The 21,347-nt window shown below is 48.6% G+C and overlaps 1 protein-coding gene across 1 annotated transcript; it reads right to left on the reverse strand.

The window, feature by feature from the left end:
- Positions 1 to 10,091: 10,091 nt before the first annotated feature.
- FAM110C (family with sequence similarity 110 member C) lies at positions 10,092 to 20,600 on the reverse strand. Its single transcript, XM_066235676.1, has 2 exons — positions 17,058 to 20,600; positions 10,092 to 13,521 (listed from the first exon to the last, which is right to left on the reverse strand). Exon 1 carries the CDS (start codon positions 18,206 to 18,208, stop codon positions 17,087 to 17,089), a length of 1,122 nt encoding a protein of 373 aa, XP_066091773.1. The 5' UTR covers positions 18,209 to 20,600; the 3' UTR covers positions 10,092 to 13,521; positions 17,058 to 17,086.
- Between the last annotated feature and the right edge of the window lie 747 nt (positions 20,601 to 21,347).

Here is a 21,347-nt window from a genome sequence, read left to right on the forward strand (position 1 = left end):
GAGAGAGAGGGCAGGGGTTGGAGCGGGAGCCTCAACTCACACGATTTGCTTCTCATACGTGCCTTGACCACGCATACCTGGGGCTTGAATGCAGACCTCAGCATTCCAGGTGGACGCTCTATCCTCTGCACCACCACAGGCCAGGCTGTCAAACATTTTTGTCACCCACAGAGGAACTATTAACTCCTCAGCAGTCACTCCGCTCCTCTCCCCCCAGCCCCTGGCAACCACTGGCCTTCTGTCTGTCTGTGCAGACCTGCCTGTTCCAGACATCTCTACAACGCAAGCATGCATGCTGTGCCCTCACGCTCGACTTCCTTCACGTGGCATCCTGTTCTCAGAGTCACCTGTGTCACTGTGCGGATTGGTGCTTCCTTCCTGTTTGTGGCCGAACACGGTCCCACAGTGTGGTACAGCATGTCATGTTTCTCCAACAACTGATGGACGTTTGGGTCGTTTCCACTGTGGCTATTGTGAGAAATACTGCCATGAATATCTGTGCGCGTGTTTTTGTGTGGATGTGTGTTTTCAGTTCTCTTGGGTATAGACTTAGAAGTTGAATTGATGGGTCAAGTGGTAATTCCATGTTTGACTTTTAGAGAACCTGCCAGACTAGTGTCCACAGAAATGGTACCATTTTAAATCCCAGTGATTATTAAAAAAAAAGTAATTTTCTTTCATTTTCCTTTTTCTGTAATTCTGCTATAATATGTGAAGATGAATCAGCAATACACACGGCCTCTTTAATAGATTACACAACTTGGTAATTCTATAGACTTCAGGCCAGGGTTCTCTGTGCTCTGAGAATGGCTGTGTCCTTCTGGGTAAAAAACCATCCAACCAAATATCTGGGACTGTTCTGGACGAACCTAGCAGTTATTCACCTATTGCAACAGAAGCTTCCATCACCAATGAGATTTTCCGGCTCGAGTGCTTTCCATGTTCTCGTACTGGGTCCTGTAAGTGCTACACTCATTATTTTGTTTATCAGGGTGCCTGTAGCCACACAACAGAGTCTCCGTGAGACTCGGCCTCAGTGTGGACCCTGTTTGTGCCCACTGTGCTCTCTCCACGGATGCGTGAGACAATGACCCATGATTTTACTTGGATGCTATTAGATTAGGTGTAATGAGTTTACCTAAACACCCTGAGGTCTGAAAACCCTTTATTTCCTGATTGGCGACCTTTACATACAGCGCTGGAGGCCTCCCGACCAATTGTATTTTCTTCCACCTGCTCCCATAATGGCTTGGGTTTAGTCTGGGCTTGTTACAGCCCTGTTGAAAGTGGGTGATTTGCATAGACCTGAACATGGCTCTCCTGATGGAAGATAAATTTTTCTCCAACACTGATAGAGACAAGAAAGCTGAGGCTGCTGGAAACCTTGGCATCAAGGAGCAGGCGTGCCCCGTATGCTGATTGCACCAGGCGAGCAGGAGGGACAGTGCTTCTTCCCACGACCCAGCAGTTTCACTCAGGCACGAGGTGGCTCCAGCGGCTTCTCAGGGTGCTGCCTCCTTCTGCGAGTTTATTTTAACTCTTCCATCACCTTTCCTTAACTGACTGTGAGGACAAGGTGGGGACGAGGATGTGGATGGGGAGGAGGGAAGGCAAGGAGAGGTCTGTGTCCAGTACTGACTGAGCATCTGCTGGAAGGGACCCATCACAAAACACTCACTCCTGAGATGCTGACGACCCAGCTCCTGGCTGGGGGAGCAGTGGAGCTGCTCAGCAGCTGGGGTCTTCCTTTTGGGACATTCTTTCTAAAGTCACCCCCTTGGCAACCACAGCTCATTCCATCTCTCTGTTCACTGCACATGCACACATATACACAGTGCTCACACACATGTGCACACACACACATGCTCTCACACACATGTTGCACACACACGTACATACACTGCTCCGGAGCAGGCCTCAGCCTTTTCCTGACTGGCCATTCCCGTTCAGATCATTGTTTGATCTCAGGCCGCATCACACATTGGCTTCTAATTATACAAGCTTATTTGTCATTTTTCAGCCTCTGGAAATATTACTCTCTTTGCCTCAAAAGCTACTTTGCTCTTTCCTGTAAAGTAATTCCCACGTATTCCTGTGGACTTCAGGGCAGTTGTGGTGGGTCCCTCGGACTGGAGAGAGAGGGCCTGGCTCCAAACATGGTCTATAGATCATTGTCATATGAGCACAGGCTGGCCCTTCCATTCAGCAAGCGTCCGATTACTCCCTACCAGCTGGTGACCTCAGTAACCGCAGCTGGTCACAGAAAGTGACGGGCAGGGACCAGCAGACTCTGCGTTTTCCCTGTGCTCTGGGCCCGTCCTCCACGCCCTGCGAGGTGCCCACTCCATCTGTCCAGACACCTCCCAGTCCTCCTCCTCCATCAGCAGTGACCAGGGCTCGTTTCTTCCACCTTCACGGACACTTTTCCTGGACCTCACCTCTTACCAGCCACCACCTCGCCTCCTCCAAGCACACCTTGTCCCGAGTCTCCATCTCCTGTTCATTCTCAACCACTCCAGTTCGGCTTCCCTATTTCCTGAACCCACATCCAGCAAAGCCATAGATTCTAGAAATGTCTAAAAATGGGCACAACCTTGTGATTTTGACATTTTCAGTTCTAATTTTACTAAGCACATTGGAAAGAACACACACAACCCTCCTCATCAAGGAAAAAAGTGAAGACAAAACACCTGCCCTCCTGGCTTTCTGTCTGCCTTGGACCCGCCCGTGTCTCCTCGCTAGTCCCTTCCAGCCAGGTGCAGAACTCCCCTGCACTGTGGGTCTTGGGCCTGTGCCCCTTCCCGCTGGGCCTCTCCCTTGAGGGGGCTCACCTGTCCCCAGTCCTCTCCTCCCCCAGCCAGACTGCTGGGGTGCTGCTGCCCCCGGGCCGGGAGGAGCTGTAGGCCACACACTTTCACTCTAACATGGACTCCTTGTCACTTTTCTCCAATCCATTCTTCATCCAACAACTAGACTGATCTTTTGAGAACATAAATGTAATTTGATGATGTCATCTAATTCCTTAAAATTTTAAATATTTTCCCATTGGATTTAAGATTAAAAAAAGAAAATATCCATACTCTTTTTTTTTTTTTTTTTTTTTTTGTATTTTTCTGAAGCTGGAAACGAGGAGAGACAGTCAGACAGACTCCCGCATGCGCCCGACCGGGATCCACCCGGCACGCCCACCAGGGCCCACGCTCTGCCCACCAGGGGGCGATGCTCTGCCCCTCCGGGGCGTCGCTCTGCTGCGACCAGAGCCACTCTAGCGCCTGGGGCAGAGGCCAAGGAGCCATCCCCAGCGCCCGGGCCATCTTTGCTCCAATGGAGCCTTGGCTGCGGGAGGGGAAGAGAGAGACAGAGAGGAAGGAGGGTGGGGGTGGAGAAGCAAATGGGCGCTTCTCCTATGTGCCCTGGCCGGGAATAATATCCATACTCTTTATTGGGTCCTAAGACTCCATAACACACAATTGACTCTGCCCTATTTTTTCTGCAACCAGGTTTTTCTCTCATCTCTGTCACTCCCTGTGTTTTGCTTACAGTTTTGTTGTTTGTGGTTTTAAACATCAGGTTATTTTCATCACGGGGTTTTCATATGTGCCGTTCTCCTTGCCTGATGCCTTCACTTGACAATTTCACTCTCTCCATCATTATTATATTGAGAAAGAGGGACGTGGTTGGGGGGGTATTGTACAATGTTGCTGGCCTAGAAAAAGGCTGCCGATGTTAACACTGATGGGGATGAGGGACTGAGGCACTTGACGAGGCAAGAGGTTGGATGAGGGCCCAGGTGGAGCGCTTCACCATGCATGAGAACCAGGGCATGAAATAAGTTTGACAAAGGGAAGAGGGAACAAATGGGTGTGGGAAGGACTGTCCCAAGAACGCAAGTGTGAGACAGTTCACAACCAACCCTGCCACACGGTCTCAGGAGTGCTCCAGGGACCCGAGAGCTACAAGTTAACCAGGAATTAGGTTTCTCAAAACAGTGCCTGCATTTTTCTTTGGTACAATTCCTTCTGTGGCGTTGTTTTACAATTAGTCACAGCACTTTGTTGCCCTGGAGATAAGTCATTTTTGTTCTGAAATTTAAAGTTTTCATGAAGTTACTGAAAGAGTTCTACATAAGAGCTTCTGAGATGGTTCCAACATGAAGAACAGCAGAGAAGGAGTCTCTACATAAAAGTGCTCTGGGTATGGACTTAGAGTTGTGGTGTCACTGCCTGTCATTGGGTCACTCTGAGAAAGTCACTTCCCTCTCTGTGCCTCAATTTTGTCATCTGTAAATTGAGGGGTGGACCCCCTCCTGTCTCTGACCAGCAGGTGACTGCACAAGTGACTGACCCCGACTCCCTCCTCAATGAAACAGAACCTGCGGTCAGACTCGCCCTGACTGCCTCACAGATGTGTGTACAGGTAAGTGAGAAACTGGACACAGTGAGCTGTGTAAACTGCACACTTCTAGATAAGTATAAGTGTTGTCACTGTGCCATCAATGTCCATTCAGAGCTACCAGATAGTTCAGGGCTGTGACCAGCACCCACAGGGCTTCAGAATTCCTGGGAGTTAGCCTGACCTGTGGTGGCGCAGTGAATAAAGCATTGCCCTGGAACACTGAGGTCGCCGGTTGGAAACCCTGGACTTGCCCAGTCAAGGCACATATGGGAGCTGATGCTTCCTGCTCCTTCCCTCTTCTCTCTCTCTCTCTCTCTCTCTCTCTCTCTCTCTCTCTGTTTTTCCTCTCTCTCTCTCTCTATAAAAAATAAAAGAATTCTTGGGAGCAGCTATGATCAGAACAATGGGTTTCTCTCCTTGTTCTCCATGTTGACCTCTTAGGCCACCCTCACATCACTAAACCATGGTGTGAGGGGACCTTCCAGACCCTCTGGAGTGGCCTCCACTGATGCTCCATCTGCTGGATGTCGTCTGTGTCTGTGTCGGGAATGAGGAGTTACCCCCATGGAGCAGATTAGCCAGTGCCCTGTCCGGCCTGTGACAGCTGCAGCCGTACAGAAAAGAAGGGAGTGTCCCAGAGCGATGAAAGCTTGAAAATGTCCCCTGGTTCACAGACACTTCAGACAATTTAGTGAAAGACACACGTTGAACATTAGGGGACTGACACAATTAGAATACTAAGAGACCATCAGTTGGGCACTTCCTCTGCAATAAGCATCTTCAAATGCGTTCTGCACCCTTTGGTCTGCAGTCAGCCCTCAGCGAGGGGCACTGAGCCTCGGCTGGTCCAGGCCCCACTGCTGCTGAGAGCGGCCCCCTTTCGGGTGAGCACTCGCGCTGTGCGGACAGACACCCATGCTGTAACGTCTCTTTCCAGACGTTACAGTTTAATCTCTGTTGCAGATGAGTTTCTGTTAGAAACGTTCTTGCTTGGAAAAGGCTGTGTGACAGTTCCTGACATTGCAGACCATGTGCGTTTACTGCGTGGGCCTCATGAAAACACCCCGTGGCCAGGCAGCGGGGAGGCGAGCCTCGGGGTGGTGCTGGACTTGCGGCGACCTCCAGGGCAGGACTGTCCTCTCCCTGGAGCCCACACAGGTGAGTCATCTTCCTCTACGCCTCCCTTCCCGCTGAAAGTGTTGACATTGGCTCAGTTTGTCTTCTCACCTGTAAAAGAGTAATAGGTGTGTAGCCTTGACATGCACATGGGGGCTGCAAGCAGGTATTTGGAATGCACATATCCTGGATTTTTTTTTAACTGTTGCCAAATAAAATAAAATAAAATTACAAATCCAAAGGTGTGTCAAACTTTCTAAAAAAGTCCTCTCGTTCCATGACTGTGGTCATTTCCCATTTACTTGAAGGTGAATGGCGACCACTGAAAGGGTCACATCCTGCCAGACTTCCCCAGGCGACTCAGGTCGCTCAAGGGACACGCTCACCTGAGTCCCGCGGCCAGTGCGGCAGCCGGCCTGCAAAGGGGTTGCTGGTTGGCGGGGTCCGCCCACCTCTGACCCAGCTGGTTTGCTGTCAGTCTCATTTTCTCTTTATTCCTATTTTTGAAACACATGTCATCTTACATACAATTATCAACACACTGAACCATAAGAGCCTTTCCTGCCGTGTGAGCATGTGCTGCTCTGAGCTCTGTCGCTGTGTGAGGTGTGGGAGCAGCATCACCCCCTTTTCCAGGAGCCCAACCCGGGATGTCACTCCGCAGGTGGTGACGGGCACTGAGCCACCTGAAGGCACCTTCATCCGGGTCCTGCATAGGTTCGGAACTGTAGGGTCAGTATGTGCCCTCGATAAGTTAGTGAATCCCCTCCACAGTCTGGTGGAAACCAGCCTGGTGCGAAGAGCACGCAGCCTGGGAACCAGGCAGGTTGGGGTTCAAACTCCTCTTTCTCTGATGGATGAGTTCTGACCCAGGCAGGTCCTTAATCCCTCATCCACAAAGTGCTGGTCCTCACAGACTGTCTGTCATGAGGGTCAGTGGGAATAACCAAGGTAAAGCACTCGGTACTGATCCTGCCGCTGAGGTGCCCGGGAAGTGCCTTCCTGCCCATCTGCGGGGACGAGCTTCCTCCCTGGGGCAGCTCACCGGGTGCAGGGCTGAACTCTGCTGGCTTTTAGGGTTTCCAGCCTCCCTTCCCTGTGTGCAGGGGACTGGCGGTTTTCCCAGGACAGGGGACTAAGTGCTAACACTGGAAGGTTTGGGACAAACAGGGACAGTTGACGGCCCTATAATGTTCATCTGCACGAGCCCTGGACATGTGAGCATGGCTTGCCTTCTAGGTACACCAGAGTTGTGTGGTCTTGGGACTTGAGTCCCTGCTGGAAGATGGGAGGGTAAAACCATGTGATTTAAAAAATTTTCAAATTAAAGTATAGTTGACATTCAATATTAGTTTCAGATGTACAACACAGTGATTTGACACTTACATCCCTTATGATGTGATCACCACAAGAAGTCTAATAATCACCTGTCACCACACAGAGTTATGATTGATCGACTTGCTATGCTATACATTACGTCCCCAGACCTGTGTGCCTGGAATCCTGTGCCTTTCGATCCCCTTCACCTCTGGCAGCCACCAATCTGTTCTCTGAGTGTCTGTTTCTGTTCTTGTTTGTTTGTTTTAGATTCCACATACAAGTGAAATCAGATGGTATTTGTCTTTCTCCAACTGATATAACACCCTCTAGGTCCATTCATGTTGATATAAATGGCAAGATTTCACTCCGGCTGAGTAATATTCCATTGTATATATGTACCACATTTTCTCTTAAAGGTAGCAATGGACATGACATCTAGCTTACTTCTATGTCTTGGCCATTGTACATAATGGTGCAATGAACACAGGGATGCACATATCTTTTCAAATTAGTGTTTTTATTTTCATCTTTTCATATATCTGTGGTCATTTGTGTGTCTTCTTTGGGAAAATGTCTACTCAGGTCCTCTGCTCATTGCTTTTTACTGGATTGTTTGGTTTAAATTTTTGATGTTGAGTTTTATTAGGTATTTATATATATTTGGTATTAACTCCTTCTTGAATGTATTATTGGTGAATATCTTCTCCCAATCAGTGGGTTGTGTTTGATTTTGTTGATGATTTTCTTCTCTGTGAAAAGCTCTTTGACATAGTCCCATTTGTGTATTTTTTTCTTTTGTTTCTCTCACCTGAGGAGACATCTCCATCAAAATATTACTTAGATCAGGGGTCCCCAAACTTTTTACACAGGGGGCCAGTTCACTGTCCCTCAGACCGTTGGAGGGCCGGACTATAAAGAAAACTATGAACAAATCCCTATGCACACTGCACATATCTTATTTTAAAGTAAAAAAAAAAAAGAACAGGAACAAATACAATATTTTAAATAAAGAACAAGTAAATTTAAATCAACAAACTGACCAGTATTTCAATGGGAACTATGCTCCTCTCACTGACCACCAATGAAAGAGGTGCCCCTTCCGGAAGTGCGGTGGGGGCCAGATAAATGGCCTCAGGGGGCCGCATGTGGCCCGCGAGCCGTAGTTTGGGGACCCCTCACTTAGATCAATGTCAAAGAGTTTTCTGCCCATATTTTCTTCTAGGAGTTTTATGGTTTCATGTTTTATGTTTAAGTCTTTAATCTGTTTTGAGTTATCTTTGTATATGGTATAAAAAAGTGACCAGGCCCTGGCCGGTTAGCTCAGTGGTAGAGCGTTGGCCTGGCGTGCAGGAGTCCCGGTTCGATTCCCAGCCAGGGCACACAGGAAAAGCACCCATCTGCTTCTCCACCCCTTCCCCTCTCCTTCCTCTCTGTCTCTCTCTTCCCCTCCCGCAGCCAAGGCTGCACTGGAGCCAAGTTTGCCCGGGCGCTGAAGATGGCTCTGTGGCCTCTGCCTCAGGTGCTAGAATGGCTCTGGTTGCAACAGAGCAACGCCCCAGATGGGCAGAGCATCGCCCCCTGGTGGGCATGCCAGGTGGATCCCGGTCGGGTGCATGCGGGAGTCTGACTGCCTTCCTGTTTCCAACTTAAAAAAAAAAAAAAAAAGTGACCAGCTTCATATTTTACATATCAATATATCAGTCCAGTGTCTCCAACATCATTTACTGAAGAGTTTCTGTACCCCATTGTACATCCCTGCATTTTTGTCATAAGTTAAGTGACCAGGTAGATGTGAGATTATTTCCGGCCTCTCCGCTCTGTTCCCCTGATCCTATGTGTTTTGGTGCCAGTATCTCACTGTTTACATTATGAAGCTCTTTGGTGTAGTCTGAAATCAGATGTGTGAGACCTCCAGCTTGGCTGTCCTTTCTCAAGATGGCTGTGGCTGCTCGGGGGCTTCTGTAGGTGAACCACATGATTTCTAATGTGACTTCAGCCATAACAGTCTGTGGTCCTAGCGGAGCGGACCTCTGCCCGTGTCAGTAGAGGCCACGTGGACATTCCCTCTTGGGCTACGCATGCACACGTGCAGAAAACTGCTGACAACACTCCCCTGGCACCCAGGCACCGTCCTTTCCTGAACTCTGGATGCTGCCGTCCTGACTAGCCAAGCAGCTTAGAGAAACACGGTTCTCAAGTCCTGATGTCAGCCTGACTTGTCCCAGCCTGAGCCCCGCTGTTCACCTCCAAGGGTGTGTCCTGGAGACAGCTTCCGGGGTCACTCAGAGCCTGCTCTGGGCTGTGAGTCACTGCATATTTGCCATATTGACTTTTAAGTTTTTCTCTGTGTGTGACAACTGGAAGCACTGTGCCACACTGCCCCTCACAATGGCCTCTGAGCAGACAGAGACCAAGTCTGGAGGCCCCACTGGTGATGTGCTCTGCTTTTTATTCTGTTTATACTTCAAAGCTTTAAGCTGACGGAGTGAAGGGCTTCCAGTGATTAAAATAAACCTTCCAGTGAAAAAAAGCCATTTTTATTAACTCTTTTTTAAAAAATATTTTATACATTGATTTTTTAGAGAGTAGATAGAGAAAAAGAGGAAGACAGGAAGAGCTGGAAGCATCAACTTCTCGTTTCTTCTCACATGTGCCTTGACCAGGAAAGCCTGGGGCTCTGAACTGGCTATCTCAGTGTTCCAGGTCAATGCTTTATCCACTGCACCACCACAGGCCAGGCCAGGCTGTTCGTTTTTTCTTTTGACAGAGTGAAAGACAGAGAGAGGGACAGATAGGGACAGACAAACAGGAAGGGAGATAAGAAGCATCAATTCTTTGTTGTGGCACCTTAGTTGTTCTCATTGATTGCTTTCTCACATGTGCCTTAACTGGAGGGCTACAGCAGACTGAGTGACCCCTTGCTCAAGCCAGTGACCTTGGGCTCAAGCTGGTGAGCCTTGCTCAAACCAGATGAGCCCATGCTCAAGACAGCAACCTTGGGGTTTCGAACCTGGGTCCTTGGCATCCCAGTCTGACACTCTATCCACTGTGCCTGGTCAAGCAGGACTCAATTTCTTTGTATTTGATATTTCTAACCTGGAACATTGAAATATTCGTAGATCTATTTATTTGATCACTGAAAATACAAGCAAAATTCAAACACCAAACCATTGTGTACCACCTGATGGTTTCTTGTTTTATTGATTTTTCAAAAACGGTAACTGAAAGGTAAGGACTTCCTCCCCTGAAGGCAGAACAGACAGCTGCTATCACACTCTGTGCCTGGGCCCCACAGCATATCCCCTGAGTTCCACTCAGTTAAACAAGAGTTTCCATGGCGCCCCGGGACTTCAACATTGTCTTCATGGAATTAAGGAGGGATTTGCGTATTCTCCCCAAGAATGCCGGTCTTTGGATGTTTGTGTGGGCTTGGGCATACGCTACTGCCAGGCTCAAAAGCAAACTGTCTGCCTGTCAGCACCTGACTGACAGGGCAGAGGCCCTGCTGCAGTCCCACCTGCTCCAAGCCATGCAGACACTGACAGAGAACTTCACTAATGAGTCAAGTAACACAAAAGGTTACAAACCGTGCTCGCTCTTTTATCTTTGTGTTCAGTTTCCAATGATGATATTAATAAAACACAGAAAAAATATTTCAAGCTAAAGATTGAGGAAGCAATAGAAGAAAAACAATGGCCTAAATATTCCAAACTCTTTTTACATCATTCCAGCTCCAAACAGACCTAGAGTCATGATTTTCAATCTTTTTCATCTCATGGTACACATAAAGTAATAAAATTCTGCAGCACACCAAAATATATATTCTTGCCTATCTGACCAAAAAAAAAAATAGGTATAATTTTGATCCATTCACCCCAAACAACTATTGTTGTGTTGGCTGTTGTCATTTTAACTTGACAACCTAAGGGAAAAGACGTCAGTGCCCCAACTAAATAGTCAGGTATTGCATGTTTTAAAAAATTCTTGCGGCACAATGGTTGAATATCGCTGATCTAAAGACCTTAGATGCCACATGACTGACGGATGTCAATTTTTTCCTCATCTCTACTGATAATCTAACGAGATAACATCAGGAAGAAAGGAAGGAAACAAAGATAAGAGAAATTATCATAGGCAGACACTTGCTTTGATTGTTTTCACACTGTTCGAGTTCATAAATTAACACTAATAAATGATATAAAAAACACTTTATTTCTTTAATACAGTATATATATAATATTGCACTCTTGTTTGCAAGGAGCGTGTGGGGAAAACTGTTCAGAAACTTTAACAATTGTCTGGGCCTGACGTTTTCGGGCACCACCACCCGATTGCAGCCACACTGAATCATAACCTGTAGAAAAAGGGCAGAGTTTCATAAACAGTCCTTTCTCTTCCCGTGTCAGTGACTGTAGTTTAAAGACTATCTCCGTACGTACACACTTTCCAGTCACACAGGCACCTCCAATCTGCGGCGTTGCTAAACTGCAGCCATGTTAGCAAAACAGGACACGGTCCAGCTTTTCACCCCTTTCTCTTCCTATTGAGTTGAACCATGTTATCTTACATGCTATTCTCTCACGAGCAAATGAAACTATTTTGCCACAATAACTACTGTTCGTTCCTTAAAAAACAATTACAAGCTTTTCATTCAGACTACACTGCAATATTTGACTTTCTCAAAGTCACTCTGCAGACGAGGGTGACTCAGGGTTAGGAAAGAACAGGCTCAGGATGAGCTTCACGCAGCTTTGACCTCGACAGCAGAAGTTACTCCACATGGTTCTTCCCTTCCCCTGCTCTCCTGCTTAAGTGCAAGAGCTTCTGGGAGATCTTGGTGGTTTTAAACAGAAACCAATTAAAAACATTATTTCCCCATCTGTTATATGGATGGTGAGTCTGCACCATTTTGATCTAAGATAAACTTGACCTAAGTTTCAGTTCATCCTACTCTGAGTGTAGGAAGGCACAAAACAAGTTTATTTAAAGCATTCACATACAAAATTAATAGCAAACCAGGTATTGGAAAAGGTCATTTAAACATTCCTCTCATCTGTGACATTATAATTTTTAACTAAATACAGCCCAGTGAACAGCAGCATTTTTAAAGGAACTGGGAGAAATTCTTAGAGAGGGAACCTCTTGTCTTTCCACCCAGTCTACATTGAGAAAGGTCATCTGTCAGCCCACAGAGCCTCCACCTGTGCTGGTTGGGGACGTGTTTCACACCAATCATGGAGCAGAGAGCAAGCACAGCCAAAAGTTGGAATGCAATTAAACAACAGATACAAAAAGATAACCAAGAAAGTGCAGAAAGCGAGAAAGGAGAAAATGATTTAAAATTATTCTGATAAAACAAAAATTATTTAAAGTGAATAAAACTATTTGAAGACTATTAACTGTGTGAAATAAATATTTTAGTAACTAAAAAACCTACTCTCACAGTAAAAGTTAAAAATACAATATTAAACAAATACACAAATATAGGAAAATAAATTGGTTTAAAAATATTTCATCATTGTGAAATGCATTTCTCTCCTGTCCATATTCTTCTCTTTCTAATAACTTTGTCCTTGAAGAGATACATTTGGAAACTTGCCTGGCTGGCATTTTCTGTGGGTTGTCATCACTGACTCAGAATCTCTCAGATGGTTCTGGATCTGAGGGCTCCTTATTTTACTCTGGGTGTTGTGAGCTGGTTCAGAATCTGGTCACAGTAACTCCTGATCAACCAGGATCTGACCCTCGTCTCCCAGCTGCCCAGAGGACTCCCCTCCCCTCAAACACGCCCTTTGCAGGAAGGGTGAGCTGGTGCAGCCCCTGGGTGCCTGCTGACACCTGGAGGGGCAGGGCCAGCGCAGCGGGAGGGGAACCGAGGCTCCCGCTCTCAATCAGAGATCTGAATCAGCTGACAAAGGAATGCTACTGATGGGTCTGACAATTCTTGATTCTTCTGCCAACTCTCAAAAAACTGTCCCAGTATAAAAAAATTATTTTTAGCAGTATTTCAACTCTTACTTCTCCTTTCATGATTCTGCACGTCTACTGCTCGATGGGAGTGGCACTAGTGGAATGACTGTGGAGCCTGCTGGTGATTTTAAAAGTGCTGCCTGGGCTACCACAGAAAGCCACCCTAGCCTGGTGTACACTGCAGTCTGTGCATGTGGAGTGTGAGCCACGGGGCCAGTACCACACCTTCTCGTGGTTCCACAAGTTTGATTCAATGGTGCCAATCAGCCCAAGATGATTGACAGCAGTAAATACCATGGCATGCTTGGTTGTCATATTCTTTGCCTATTTTTTTTTTCCTTTTTAAAGTCAATTTAGACATTGTAAAAATGCATCATGGTGCCTCTTAGCAAACCAGTCAGATATGCCCCTGAAAACATTTCCCCTCGTCTGCTGCCCCCTGGAGGCCAGGCTGGGACCACCTCAAACAAGGAAGCATCCTTGTCATAGCTGCTGCTTGCTTCCTGAGTGCTAAGTTCTACCACCCATCTTTTCCGTAGCATTGCAAACCTTCTAAGTTACTTAAGCTTCTTAAGTGGGGTTCTTTCTTCCTGGGAAAAAAGTAATCATGTGGTCACCGGAGTGCACTGGACAACACCTGTGGCAGTGAGCATGACCCTGGGGTCCCCAATCTTCCAGGATGTACTTCAAGGAACCACCACCGTTGCGAAGGCTTGTGTCCTGAGGAGTAAGAAAAAGCCGTGAATCAACTAGGCAAAAGTTTTAATGTCAAACATTACACTTCCAAGTCTGCTCCCTGCAGTCTTTGGCTTTGCAATATGTGCTGCCTTTTAAAACATTGCCTTTGTGCATTTTAAATTTTGAAAAGAAGCTGGCAGCCTTAGTAAAGACCTGCTACCACCCAATTTCTCTGCAGAACAAATGTCCACCTCCCTGAAGGCCTTTCTCTGAATTTTTGAAATTTCTGTTTCCCTCCAACTACTCACAAGACAGTAAAGAAAATCTATATGAATGCTGGTAAAGCCAGTGCTCACGATTACACATTTGAACAACAAAAGGAAAACAAGGCAGGCAGTCCAAATATATATTTGCAGGCAAACAAACCCAACCCTTTTCAAACACAAGTCTCTCTAAAAAGGCCCAGGGCTGGCCTGTAGACAGAAAGCAGTGGCCTCAAGACCACTCAGCCACTGTTCACCAAAGGGCTGAGCTGGGGACCCAGAGCCTCTGCCTGGTCAGGGAAGAAGGGAGCCAGGAGGCAGGAGGGTTGTTTGCCCTCTGCCAGGGCATTTCTGCACGAGAGGAGAACATCGCTGTCCCATCAGCCGAGAGGCCCACAGGTCTTCCTTTTTAATCAAAGAGTACTGTGAAGAGTACTGTGGATTATCTGAGATTTTTGCCTTAAAATTAAATGTTCGTCCCTAAGTAACCCAAAGGACAAGTTATCATTCTTTTATAAAAATATTAAAATCATTGACATATATTCTCTCCAAGAGCCAGGAGTCCTGACAGACTGCACTGCAGCAGGCCTGCATCTGAGTGGTATGAAGAACGGGAAGATGACTAAATACCAGCAGACAGAGGAGCAACTTTCATGAATTATATGCTGGGAAACGGAACACAAAACTCACCCACGTGTAACTGTCTATTACTCACGATCCCCAGTGGGGTCCGGTGCACATTCAGTGAGTCATTCTCCAGCTCTGAACTCTCCATTTTCAAAGCAAACATTTTACTCCATGTGGGTAATAAACTTATGAGTTTGTTATTTAATTCTGGATAGTATATTTTCATTTTAATTGATAATATCTCTGCCTACCAATGGGACAAAAGCCTCCATATGAACTATATTTGCTTTCTTTTTCACTTAGAAAGTATAGCTTTGTCAGGCTTGGATTTTCTGAACTTTTTATGAAAACATAAAATGAATCTGTGAGAATTCCCACACAACGTCCTGATAAATCAGAGAAAAATTAGAGCTTGCCTTCCTGCTCCCACTGCTTCCAGAAGTTACGACCCCGTGAGGACAGGTTGGCTGCTGGTGGCCCTCACCTATGAAGGGGAAGGTGCCTGCTCAGACTTTGGGTCCTGGCTCTCTCCACAGGCCCTTCTTCAAGGGACAGAAGGTCTCCAAGTGTCAGTCAGAAGCAGCTGTTGCCTCGTCCTGGGGAGCTGGATAAGGCCTGGAACTCTCACCTCCCTCTCCACCCTCCAGCTACCCAGACATTTGGTTTCCTGGGTTGAAGTATCCAGGAACACAAGCTCTGTTTTGGGTCTCAGGGAGTAAATTTGTGAAGCAAATATTTACAGTGCCGGTGACTACTGAGGCCCACAAATCCTGGGTAGGCTCTTTGTGAAGTCTGTCTCCCTTCTTTGAGCAAAAGCAGCTCAGAAGGCAGGTGGCACTGCCCCCTACTGGAATACACAGGATTAGGAGAGAGGGAGGCCTTACCTCTGTTCTGCATGGATTCACCAGTTCTTAAGTCTGCCCCTCTCTCTCAGCCTCAAATGCCCCTCTCTGTCAGAAGGGAAAGTTCTCACGGGCTAACAAAACTTCTCACATTTTTCTTAGGTTCAAACCGAAACAGGCCTTGGAATGGTTGCTGCGTGGACTGCACTTAAATCTTCTAGGATACTGCTTTGACCCTGGAACCCTGCGGTGGGTCTGGGTTTGGAAGGACCTGGGGGCGGATTCTATGTCAATGTTGTCAGGCTTCATTTCAGTTGTGTGTCATCTTGTCACTCAGCACTGTTCAACCTCCAATTCTGCCTTCCCTCTGTGCACAGCACACAGGTGCTCTGAAAACCTGGGGGGAGTGATTTATGGATAGCGGAGGCCCTAAGAGCAGCGGTGCAACTGCCAGGAGACGGTTTCCACCTCCCAGCTCAGGGCCCACTCTGGGACCAAGCTGGACCCCTAAAACCTTCCTCTTCCACCACAAGATGTTCATCTCATATCCAATCTCATCCCAGTTCAAAAACACAGTCTGTGAAAAATACAAGTAAATTTTTTTTTTTAATTTTGACTGCCTATTTACATTCTTTGGGGGTTTATGCTAGTGGAAAATAATCTTCAATAAATTATAAGGAAGAACTTAAGTCACGATCCTTCCAAGTCCTAAACAAACAATGATCTCCTCTCTCCTGGTTAGTTTTCATGTTTGTACTAAGGTCATGGCCGCTTGGAGAACTTAGTTAGCATCGTCACCTCTTCAGTCCTGAGATACAGTGAACTCTGTATACACTCGTCTTGTGGCTCCTCCCCCACCACTGACACTGACTCTTCAATTAGTTTATCTCAAAGGCAGACAAAATACTTCCATCACATGATTTAAAAAAATCTACAAGTTGTCACTGAAGGATAAGAGAAGAAAAGATTATGTAATGTTTAAATTCTTGGTTTTCTTAAAAGAACCTTGAAATCATGGCCTCCTCTTTCTTCTCCATCCCCCTCAATGTCCTCCCCAAGTGTGCCTGGAAGGAGGCACATAGGTGACAGTGAGGACTTAGCTCTCCAGTGAGTAAGAACTGGAGGTCAACCCTGTGCTACTGGTGTTCAAGGGCAGGAAACCTACCTCCTGCCCCGTCATCAGAGGCAATTGGCTAGAGCCACAGCCATTCGGGACCAAGGACACTAGAGAATCTACTCCTGCGCCCAATTCAGCTTGTGAACTACGCGCTGCTCCAGTGACGTCCTTAGAACTCGCAAAACAATTCAAATAAATTTAGCCCAACAGAGACCTTTCCAGATAAAGGAATGCTCGACTGCTGACAAACCCATAGAGGCCCCTGCTCCAGCACGCTGGCAAAGGCCTCCGGGAAGTGGGCATAGCTCACTGTCCTCCTGGAGGGAAATGGCAGCGCCCTGGACTGCAGGGAGCAGACAGTTCTGACCTAACCTCGGGAGGCCCATAGTTGAATTCATGCAGGAACTAGGGCTCCCAAGCTGTTTTCAGAGCAGGAAACTAGCAGAGGTGTAAAACTGCTTTCTGACAGCATTTTGTAATTCCAACATTTCTTCTTGCCATAGTCAGAAGCCTGCTGGGATGGTGCTGAGGTATACAGAATGACGTTTCCAGGCAGTCAGAAGCGACGCATTCAAAAGAAAGCGCCCTAGACCCGCGGGGACCTGCACTGTCACGCACGGGACTCTGCGTCTCAATCTCTAGGTTCCCTTCCTATTCTACAGGCCTGACCATCCAGCTCGGTCACACTCACGGAGCCCTCACAGACATGCGCACAGACACTGCGCTCACCCTCGGGTCCCTGCCTCCGGGCGCAGCGGTCACGCCGGATCTTGCAGCCGCGGCCCTGGGGTCTCCTTGGCCTTCTTACAGGTGTACAGCCACTTGATGATGCGGGCGTTCCTTTCGATGACCGAGGTAGTGCTAGGCACCTGCTCCGTCAGCTCCTCCTCCTGCAGCCCCTCGTCGCCACCGCTGTGCCTGGAGAAGCCGCTACCGGAGGTGGCGACGCTCACGCTGCGGACCTTCAGGGCGAGGCAGTCCGAGCCCGCGGAGAAGTTCTGCCTCCCGAGCGCCTCCACCACCTCGGGCTCCAGGCCGCAGAACTGGAAAAAGGTGTCGAATTCGGCCGCGGACATGGAGTAGCGGGAACTGAGGTCTGACTGAGAGCGCTGCAGTCCCCCGCGCCTGGCCGCTCGCCGCTCCGGGCTCCGGGGTGCGGCCGGGACGCCTGGGCGCGCGGGGGGTGCGGCCGGGATGCTGGGGCACATGGGGGGCGCGGCCAGAACTCTGGGCGTCGCGGCCGGGACGCTAGGGCGCGCGGGGGGCGCGGCCGGAACTCTGGATGTCGCAGCCCGGACGATGGGGCGCGCGGGGGGCGCGGCCAGGACGCAGGGGGTCGCGGCCAGGACGCTGGAGCGCGCGAGGGGTGCAGTGGGGACAACGACAGGCGTGGGGGGCGCGGAGGCCGCTCCAAGGCCAGGCTTGGTTGGTGCCGCCTCCTCGTTTCTGGTCCTTTCCTCCTCTCCCGTCGGGGACGTCTCGGAGGGCGCCGGCATCTTGTCTTTGCCGGGCCCCGGGAATAGCTTCCTCACCAGGCTGCCCCTGGTGCTGTGGGCGCCCGGCCCGCGCACGAACTCGCACTTCTGCCGGTACATGATCAGCGAGTCCGGCCTCAGCGGCTTCCGCACGATTGCCCTGCGCACCACGACCCCGGTGGCGCAGGCCGGGGGCTGAGCGTCACCCGCCTGCCCATCGCCCGCCTCGGAGCTGCTGCCCTCGGAAGGTGGACCCCGGGCTGCCCCTGGCCGGCCTCGCACGTACTTGGCGCGGTCAGCCGCCAGCCTCTCCACAGCGCTCTTGCGTGCCGGCCGCGCACTGTCCGGGTCCCGGGTCAGGAACCGCTCCATCGTGGGCGCGTCCAGGCCTGGCAGCGCGCGCATCCTCACTGGCAGAGACGCTGGGGCTCTGATCCCTCTGAAACGCTCTGGCTGCGGCGCCTGTCTGTCCGGGACCAATTCCGAAGTCCGCGTAGGGCGGGGACCGGCGCCCCGTGCTGGCCTGCTCAGGTCCGAACTCTAGGGAGCACGGGTCCGCACCGATTGGAGAGTCGCCCCAGGACCGCCCGCTTCTAGACTGGCTCAGCGCCCCGCCCCTCACCTCACCTTCGGCCCGCCCTGTGTTCCGGGGGCTGGGAGAGCCAGGCTGCCGCGTCCCCGTTCAACCCCGCCCCCAGAGGGGAAGGGACCCCGTTCATTCAGCCCTGCCCGGGTAGAGCCATCGGTCACCGCTGGAGGCTGCCACTTCCGGAGTAGGGAAGGAAAGGAGGAAGGGCTCCTCACCCTCACCCCCACCCGAGGCAGGTGTCTCACGTTCTTTGACTTGTTAAAGGGACCTCAGCGTGTTTGAAAACCTAACTTCAGTTTCCAAAGTCTCTACCTGAGCACAGATCTTATTATTGTAACGGAAACCGATATCAAATAAAGGAAACATGGTAGGAGAGACTCAATCTATGTGCTAAGTGGAAAGGACCCAGGAACCTACAGGTCCAGACTCAGTTACTGGCCAGCCATGTCCCTGACCCAGACCTGAGCAAGGTCCAGGGACTGTGAGGACAGGAAGGGCCGAGGCTCGGTGATTTGGATAAAGCCTGACCAAATGCCCAGAGTAATTGCTGTTTTCATGTAACCAAGACAATGAGGAAACCAAGGTTCACAAGGCAGTGGATCAGCCTAGGAATGCTAAAAGTATAAGATAAAGTATTTCCAAAATTCCATAATTTCCAAAAGCCGGACACGGGACTAAAAATATTGCCAGGATGCAACGTCTACCTTATCTCTTGTGTTACCTACGGCCAGTCCAAGACCCGCTGACCTTTCATAGTTGTGGCTGCTGTTAACTCCTGCCACAATAAGGCAGTGTGTGTGTGTTTGTGGGGAGCAGGCAGGAGGGTGCCTTGGGTCCGGTGCTGATTGTTTACAGAAAAACATCTGAGTGCCAGTGGGTACCAAAAGGTGGTGGTGAGTCAGCAGGTGCAGCAGCTGAATGAACTCAGCCAAGGTTTGGCACATCTGTACCAATCCACCACCAACCACTGGCTATCAAACAGCAGCAGGGTTGTGCTAAGTGGGCCTTGAGACGTTAGTCCCTGTGAGGCCAAATCCCGTAGTCAGGGAGAGAAGTACAAGAAGCCAGGTCTCCTGAGAACCAGACTGGCCATGTCCTCTTACTGGGGCTCACCGGAAAGAAGACTGTGGTCTTTAGGTAAATGACGAAGGACATATACACATAGAGGTGGGCAAAAGTAGGTTTACAGTTGTTTGTATGGAAAATAATACAAGAAGAAACTGTGCTGTGTGTAGTCACAACTGTAAACTTACACACACCTATATATACACACAAGGAGGGAGAGAGAGAGAGACAGGGAGGGGGGAAGGAAGGAAACACTTCTGAGTTGGACTGATTGTTTCCCATAATAGGGTACTTCTCCTGGAGAGGCCTGATGGGTCCCAAAGTCCAACCTTGTCTCTGCTCACCCAGCCTGGTCTCCTGTCAGTCAGAGGGGAATAAAAACTCTTTTCCTGCTCTGGCTGGATAACTCGATTGTTAAGAGTGTGGGCCCATGCATAAAAGTTGCCAGTTCAATTACTGGTCAGGGCACATACAGGAACAGGTCATTGTTCCTGACTCTGTCTCTCTCTTTCTTTCCGTCTCTCTCTCTCTCTATCTGTCCCCTTCCTCTGTCTCTAAAATCACTACATCTGGTGTGAATGAATTAAAATTAAAAACAAAATAAACAAAAAACCCCACAAAAACCTCTTTTTAATTGTTTAACCCCAAGTGTGTACAATTGCAACCGTTTTGGTGGAGAGAACTGCTAAGCTGTGGAATGTGTCTGAGCCTGGGTCTGCCATTCACAAGCTCTGCTCTTCTGTTCTTCTGGGTACAAGAGTCCTCTCAGGTTCAACCTGACTGAGCAGAAGGAGGCCCTGCGAAGACTGGGGGAAAGAATGAGGGCTACCTATGGCCGGATCAGTTTAGAGAGATTAGAGAGAGCCCTGGAGGCAAAGCCAGAGAGCATTTATCAATGTTTTAGGTTAGGAGACAAAATAAGTAGGTCCTAAATAAGTAAGACTACTCCGATTTTCTTGTGCCCTAAGTTAAAGTCATGTTTAGAAAGAGTCTTTTTTTAACCCCCTAACTCCAGGAAGGGGAGTGGTTTTCCAAGTGGTCCCCAGCATTGTTTTTCAACACCTCCCCCCACTGTGAAAGAGTTAACCATACTGAAGTATGAAGATGAGAGACCTGATGTTCTTAGTTGAATTCAGTAATGCTCAGGGTGATTGCCACTTATCAGCCCGTATCATTGATGAAAGTACTATTGAGGTTGTCTTAGAGATCTTTGTAACTTGTACTCTTATTTGTACAAACTTCTGTAATGTGCAGAGCATTTATAAGTCATGCACAATAGACAAAAAAGCATTTGGACAAACTTATGTAGTATTCAATGCATTGTACGTGTGGAGTTCGGTAATCAAACACCAGCTTGTACTGTAATGCAGTATGGTAACACTTTATCTGTTACATGTTACCATTTCTGGCTCCCTCTTTCTCTTAGTAGTATATATATTTTTAATGCTTGCTCAAATAGTCGTGTATATACTCACCTGTTCAGAACATGTCCATATTGTTTGGAAATAAAAGATTACGTGTTGTAGTGTTGTGCTGTAAATTTATTTTTATTTTTTAAATTTTTCTCAAGTGAGAAGCAGAGAGGCAGAAAGTCAGACTCTCACATGTGCCCAACTGGGATCTACTAGACATGCCCACCAGGGGGCAATGCTCGGCCCCTCTGGGGTGTTGCTCCACTGCAACTGGAGCCATTCTAGCGCCTGAGGCGGAGGCCATGGAGCCATCCTCAGCGCCCGGGCCAACTTTTGCTCCAGTGGAGCCTTGGGTGCAGGAGATGAAGAGAGAGATAGAGAGAAAGGAATGGGGAAGGGTGGAGAAGCAGATGGGCACTTCTCCTGTGTGCCCTGGCAGGGAATCAATCCCAGAACTTCCACATGCCGGGCCGGTGCT

Source organism: Saccopteryx bilineata, chromosome 6 (assembly GCF_036850765.1).
Source record: "Saccopteryx bilineata isolate mSacBil1 chromosome 6, mSacBil1_pri_phased_curated, whole genome shotgun sequence".
Classification (NCBI taxonomy): Eukaryota; Metazoa; Chordata; class Mammalia; order Chiroptera; family Emballonuridae; genus Saccopteryx; species Saccopteryx bilineata.

What these genes read in the sequence shown, in the direction of transcription:
- FAM110C (XM_066235676.1), bottom strand. Translation starts at nt 18,208, where the DNA reads ATGCGCGCGCTGCCAGGCCTGGACGCGCCCACGATGGAGCGGTTCCTG.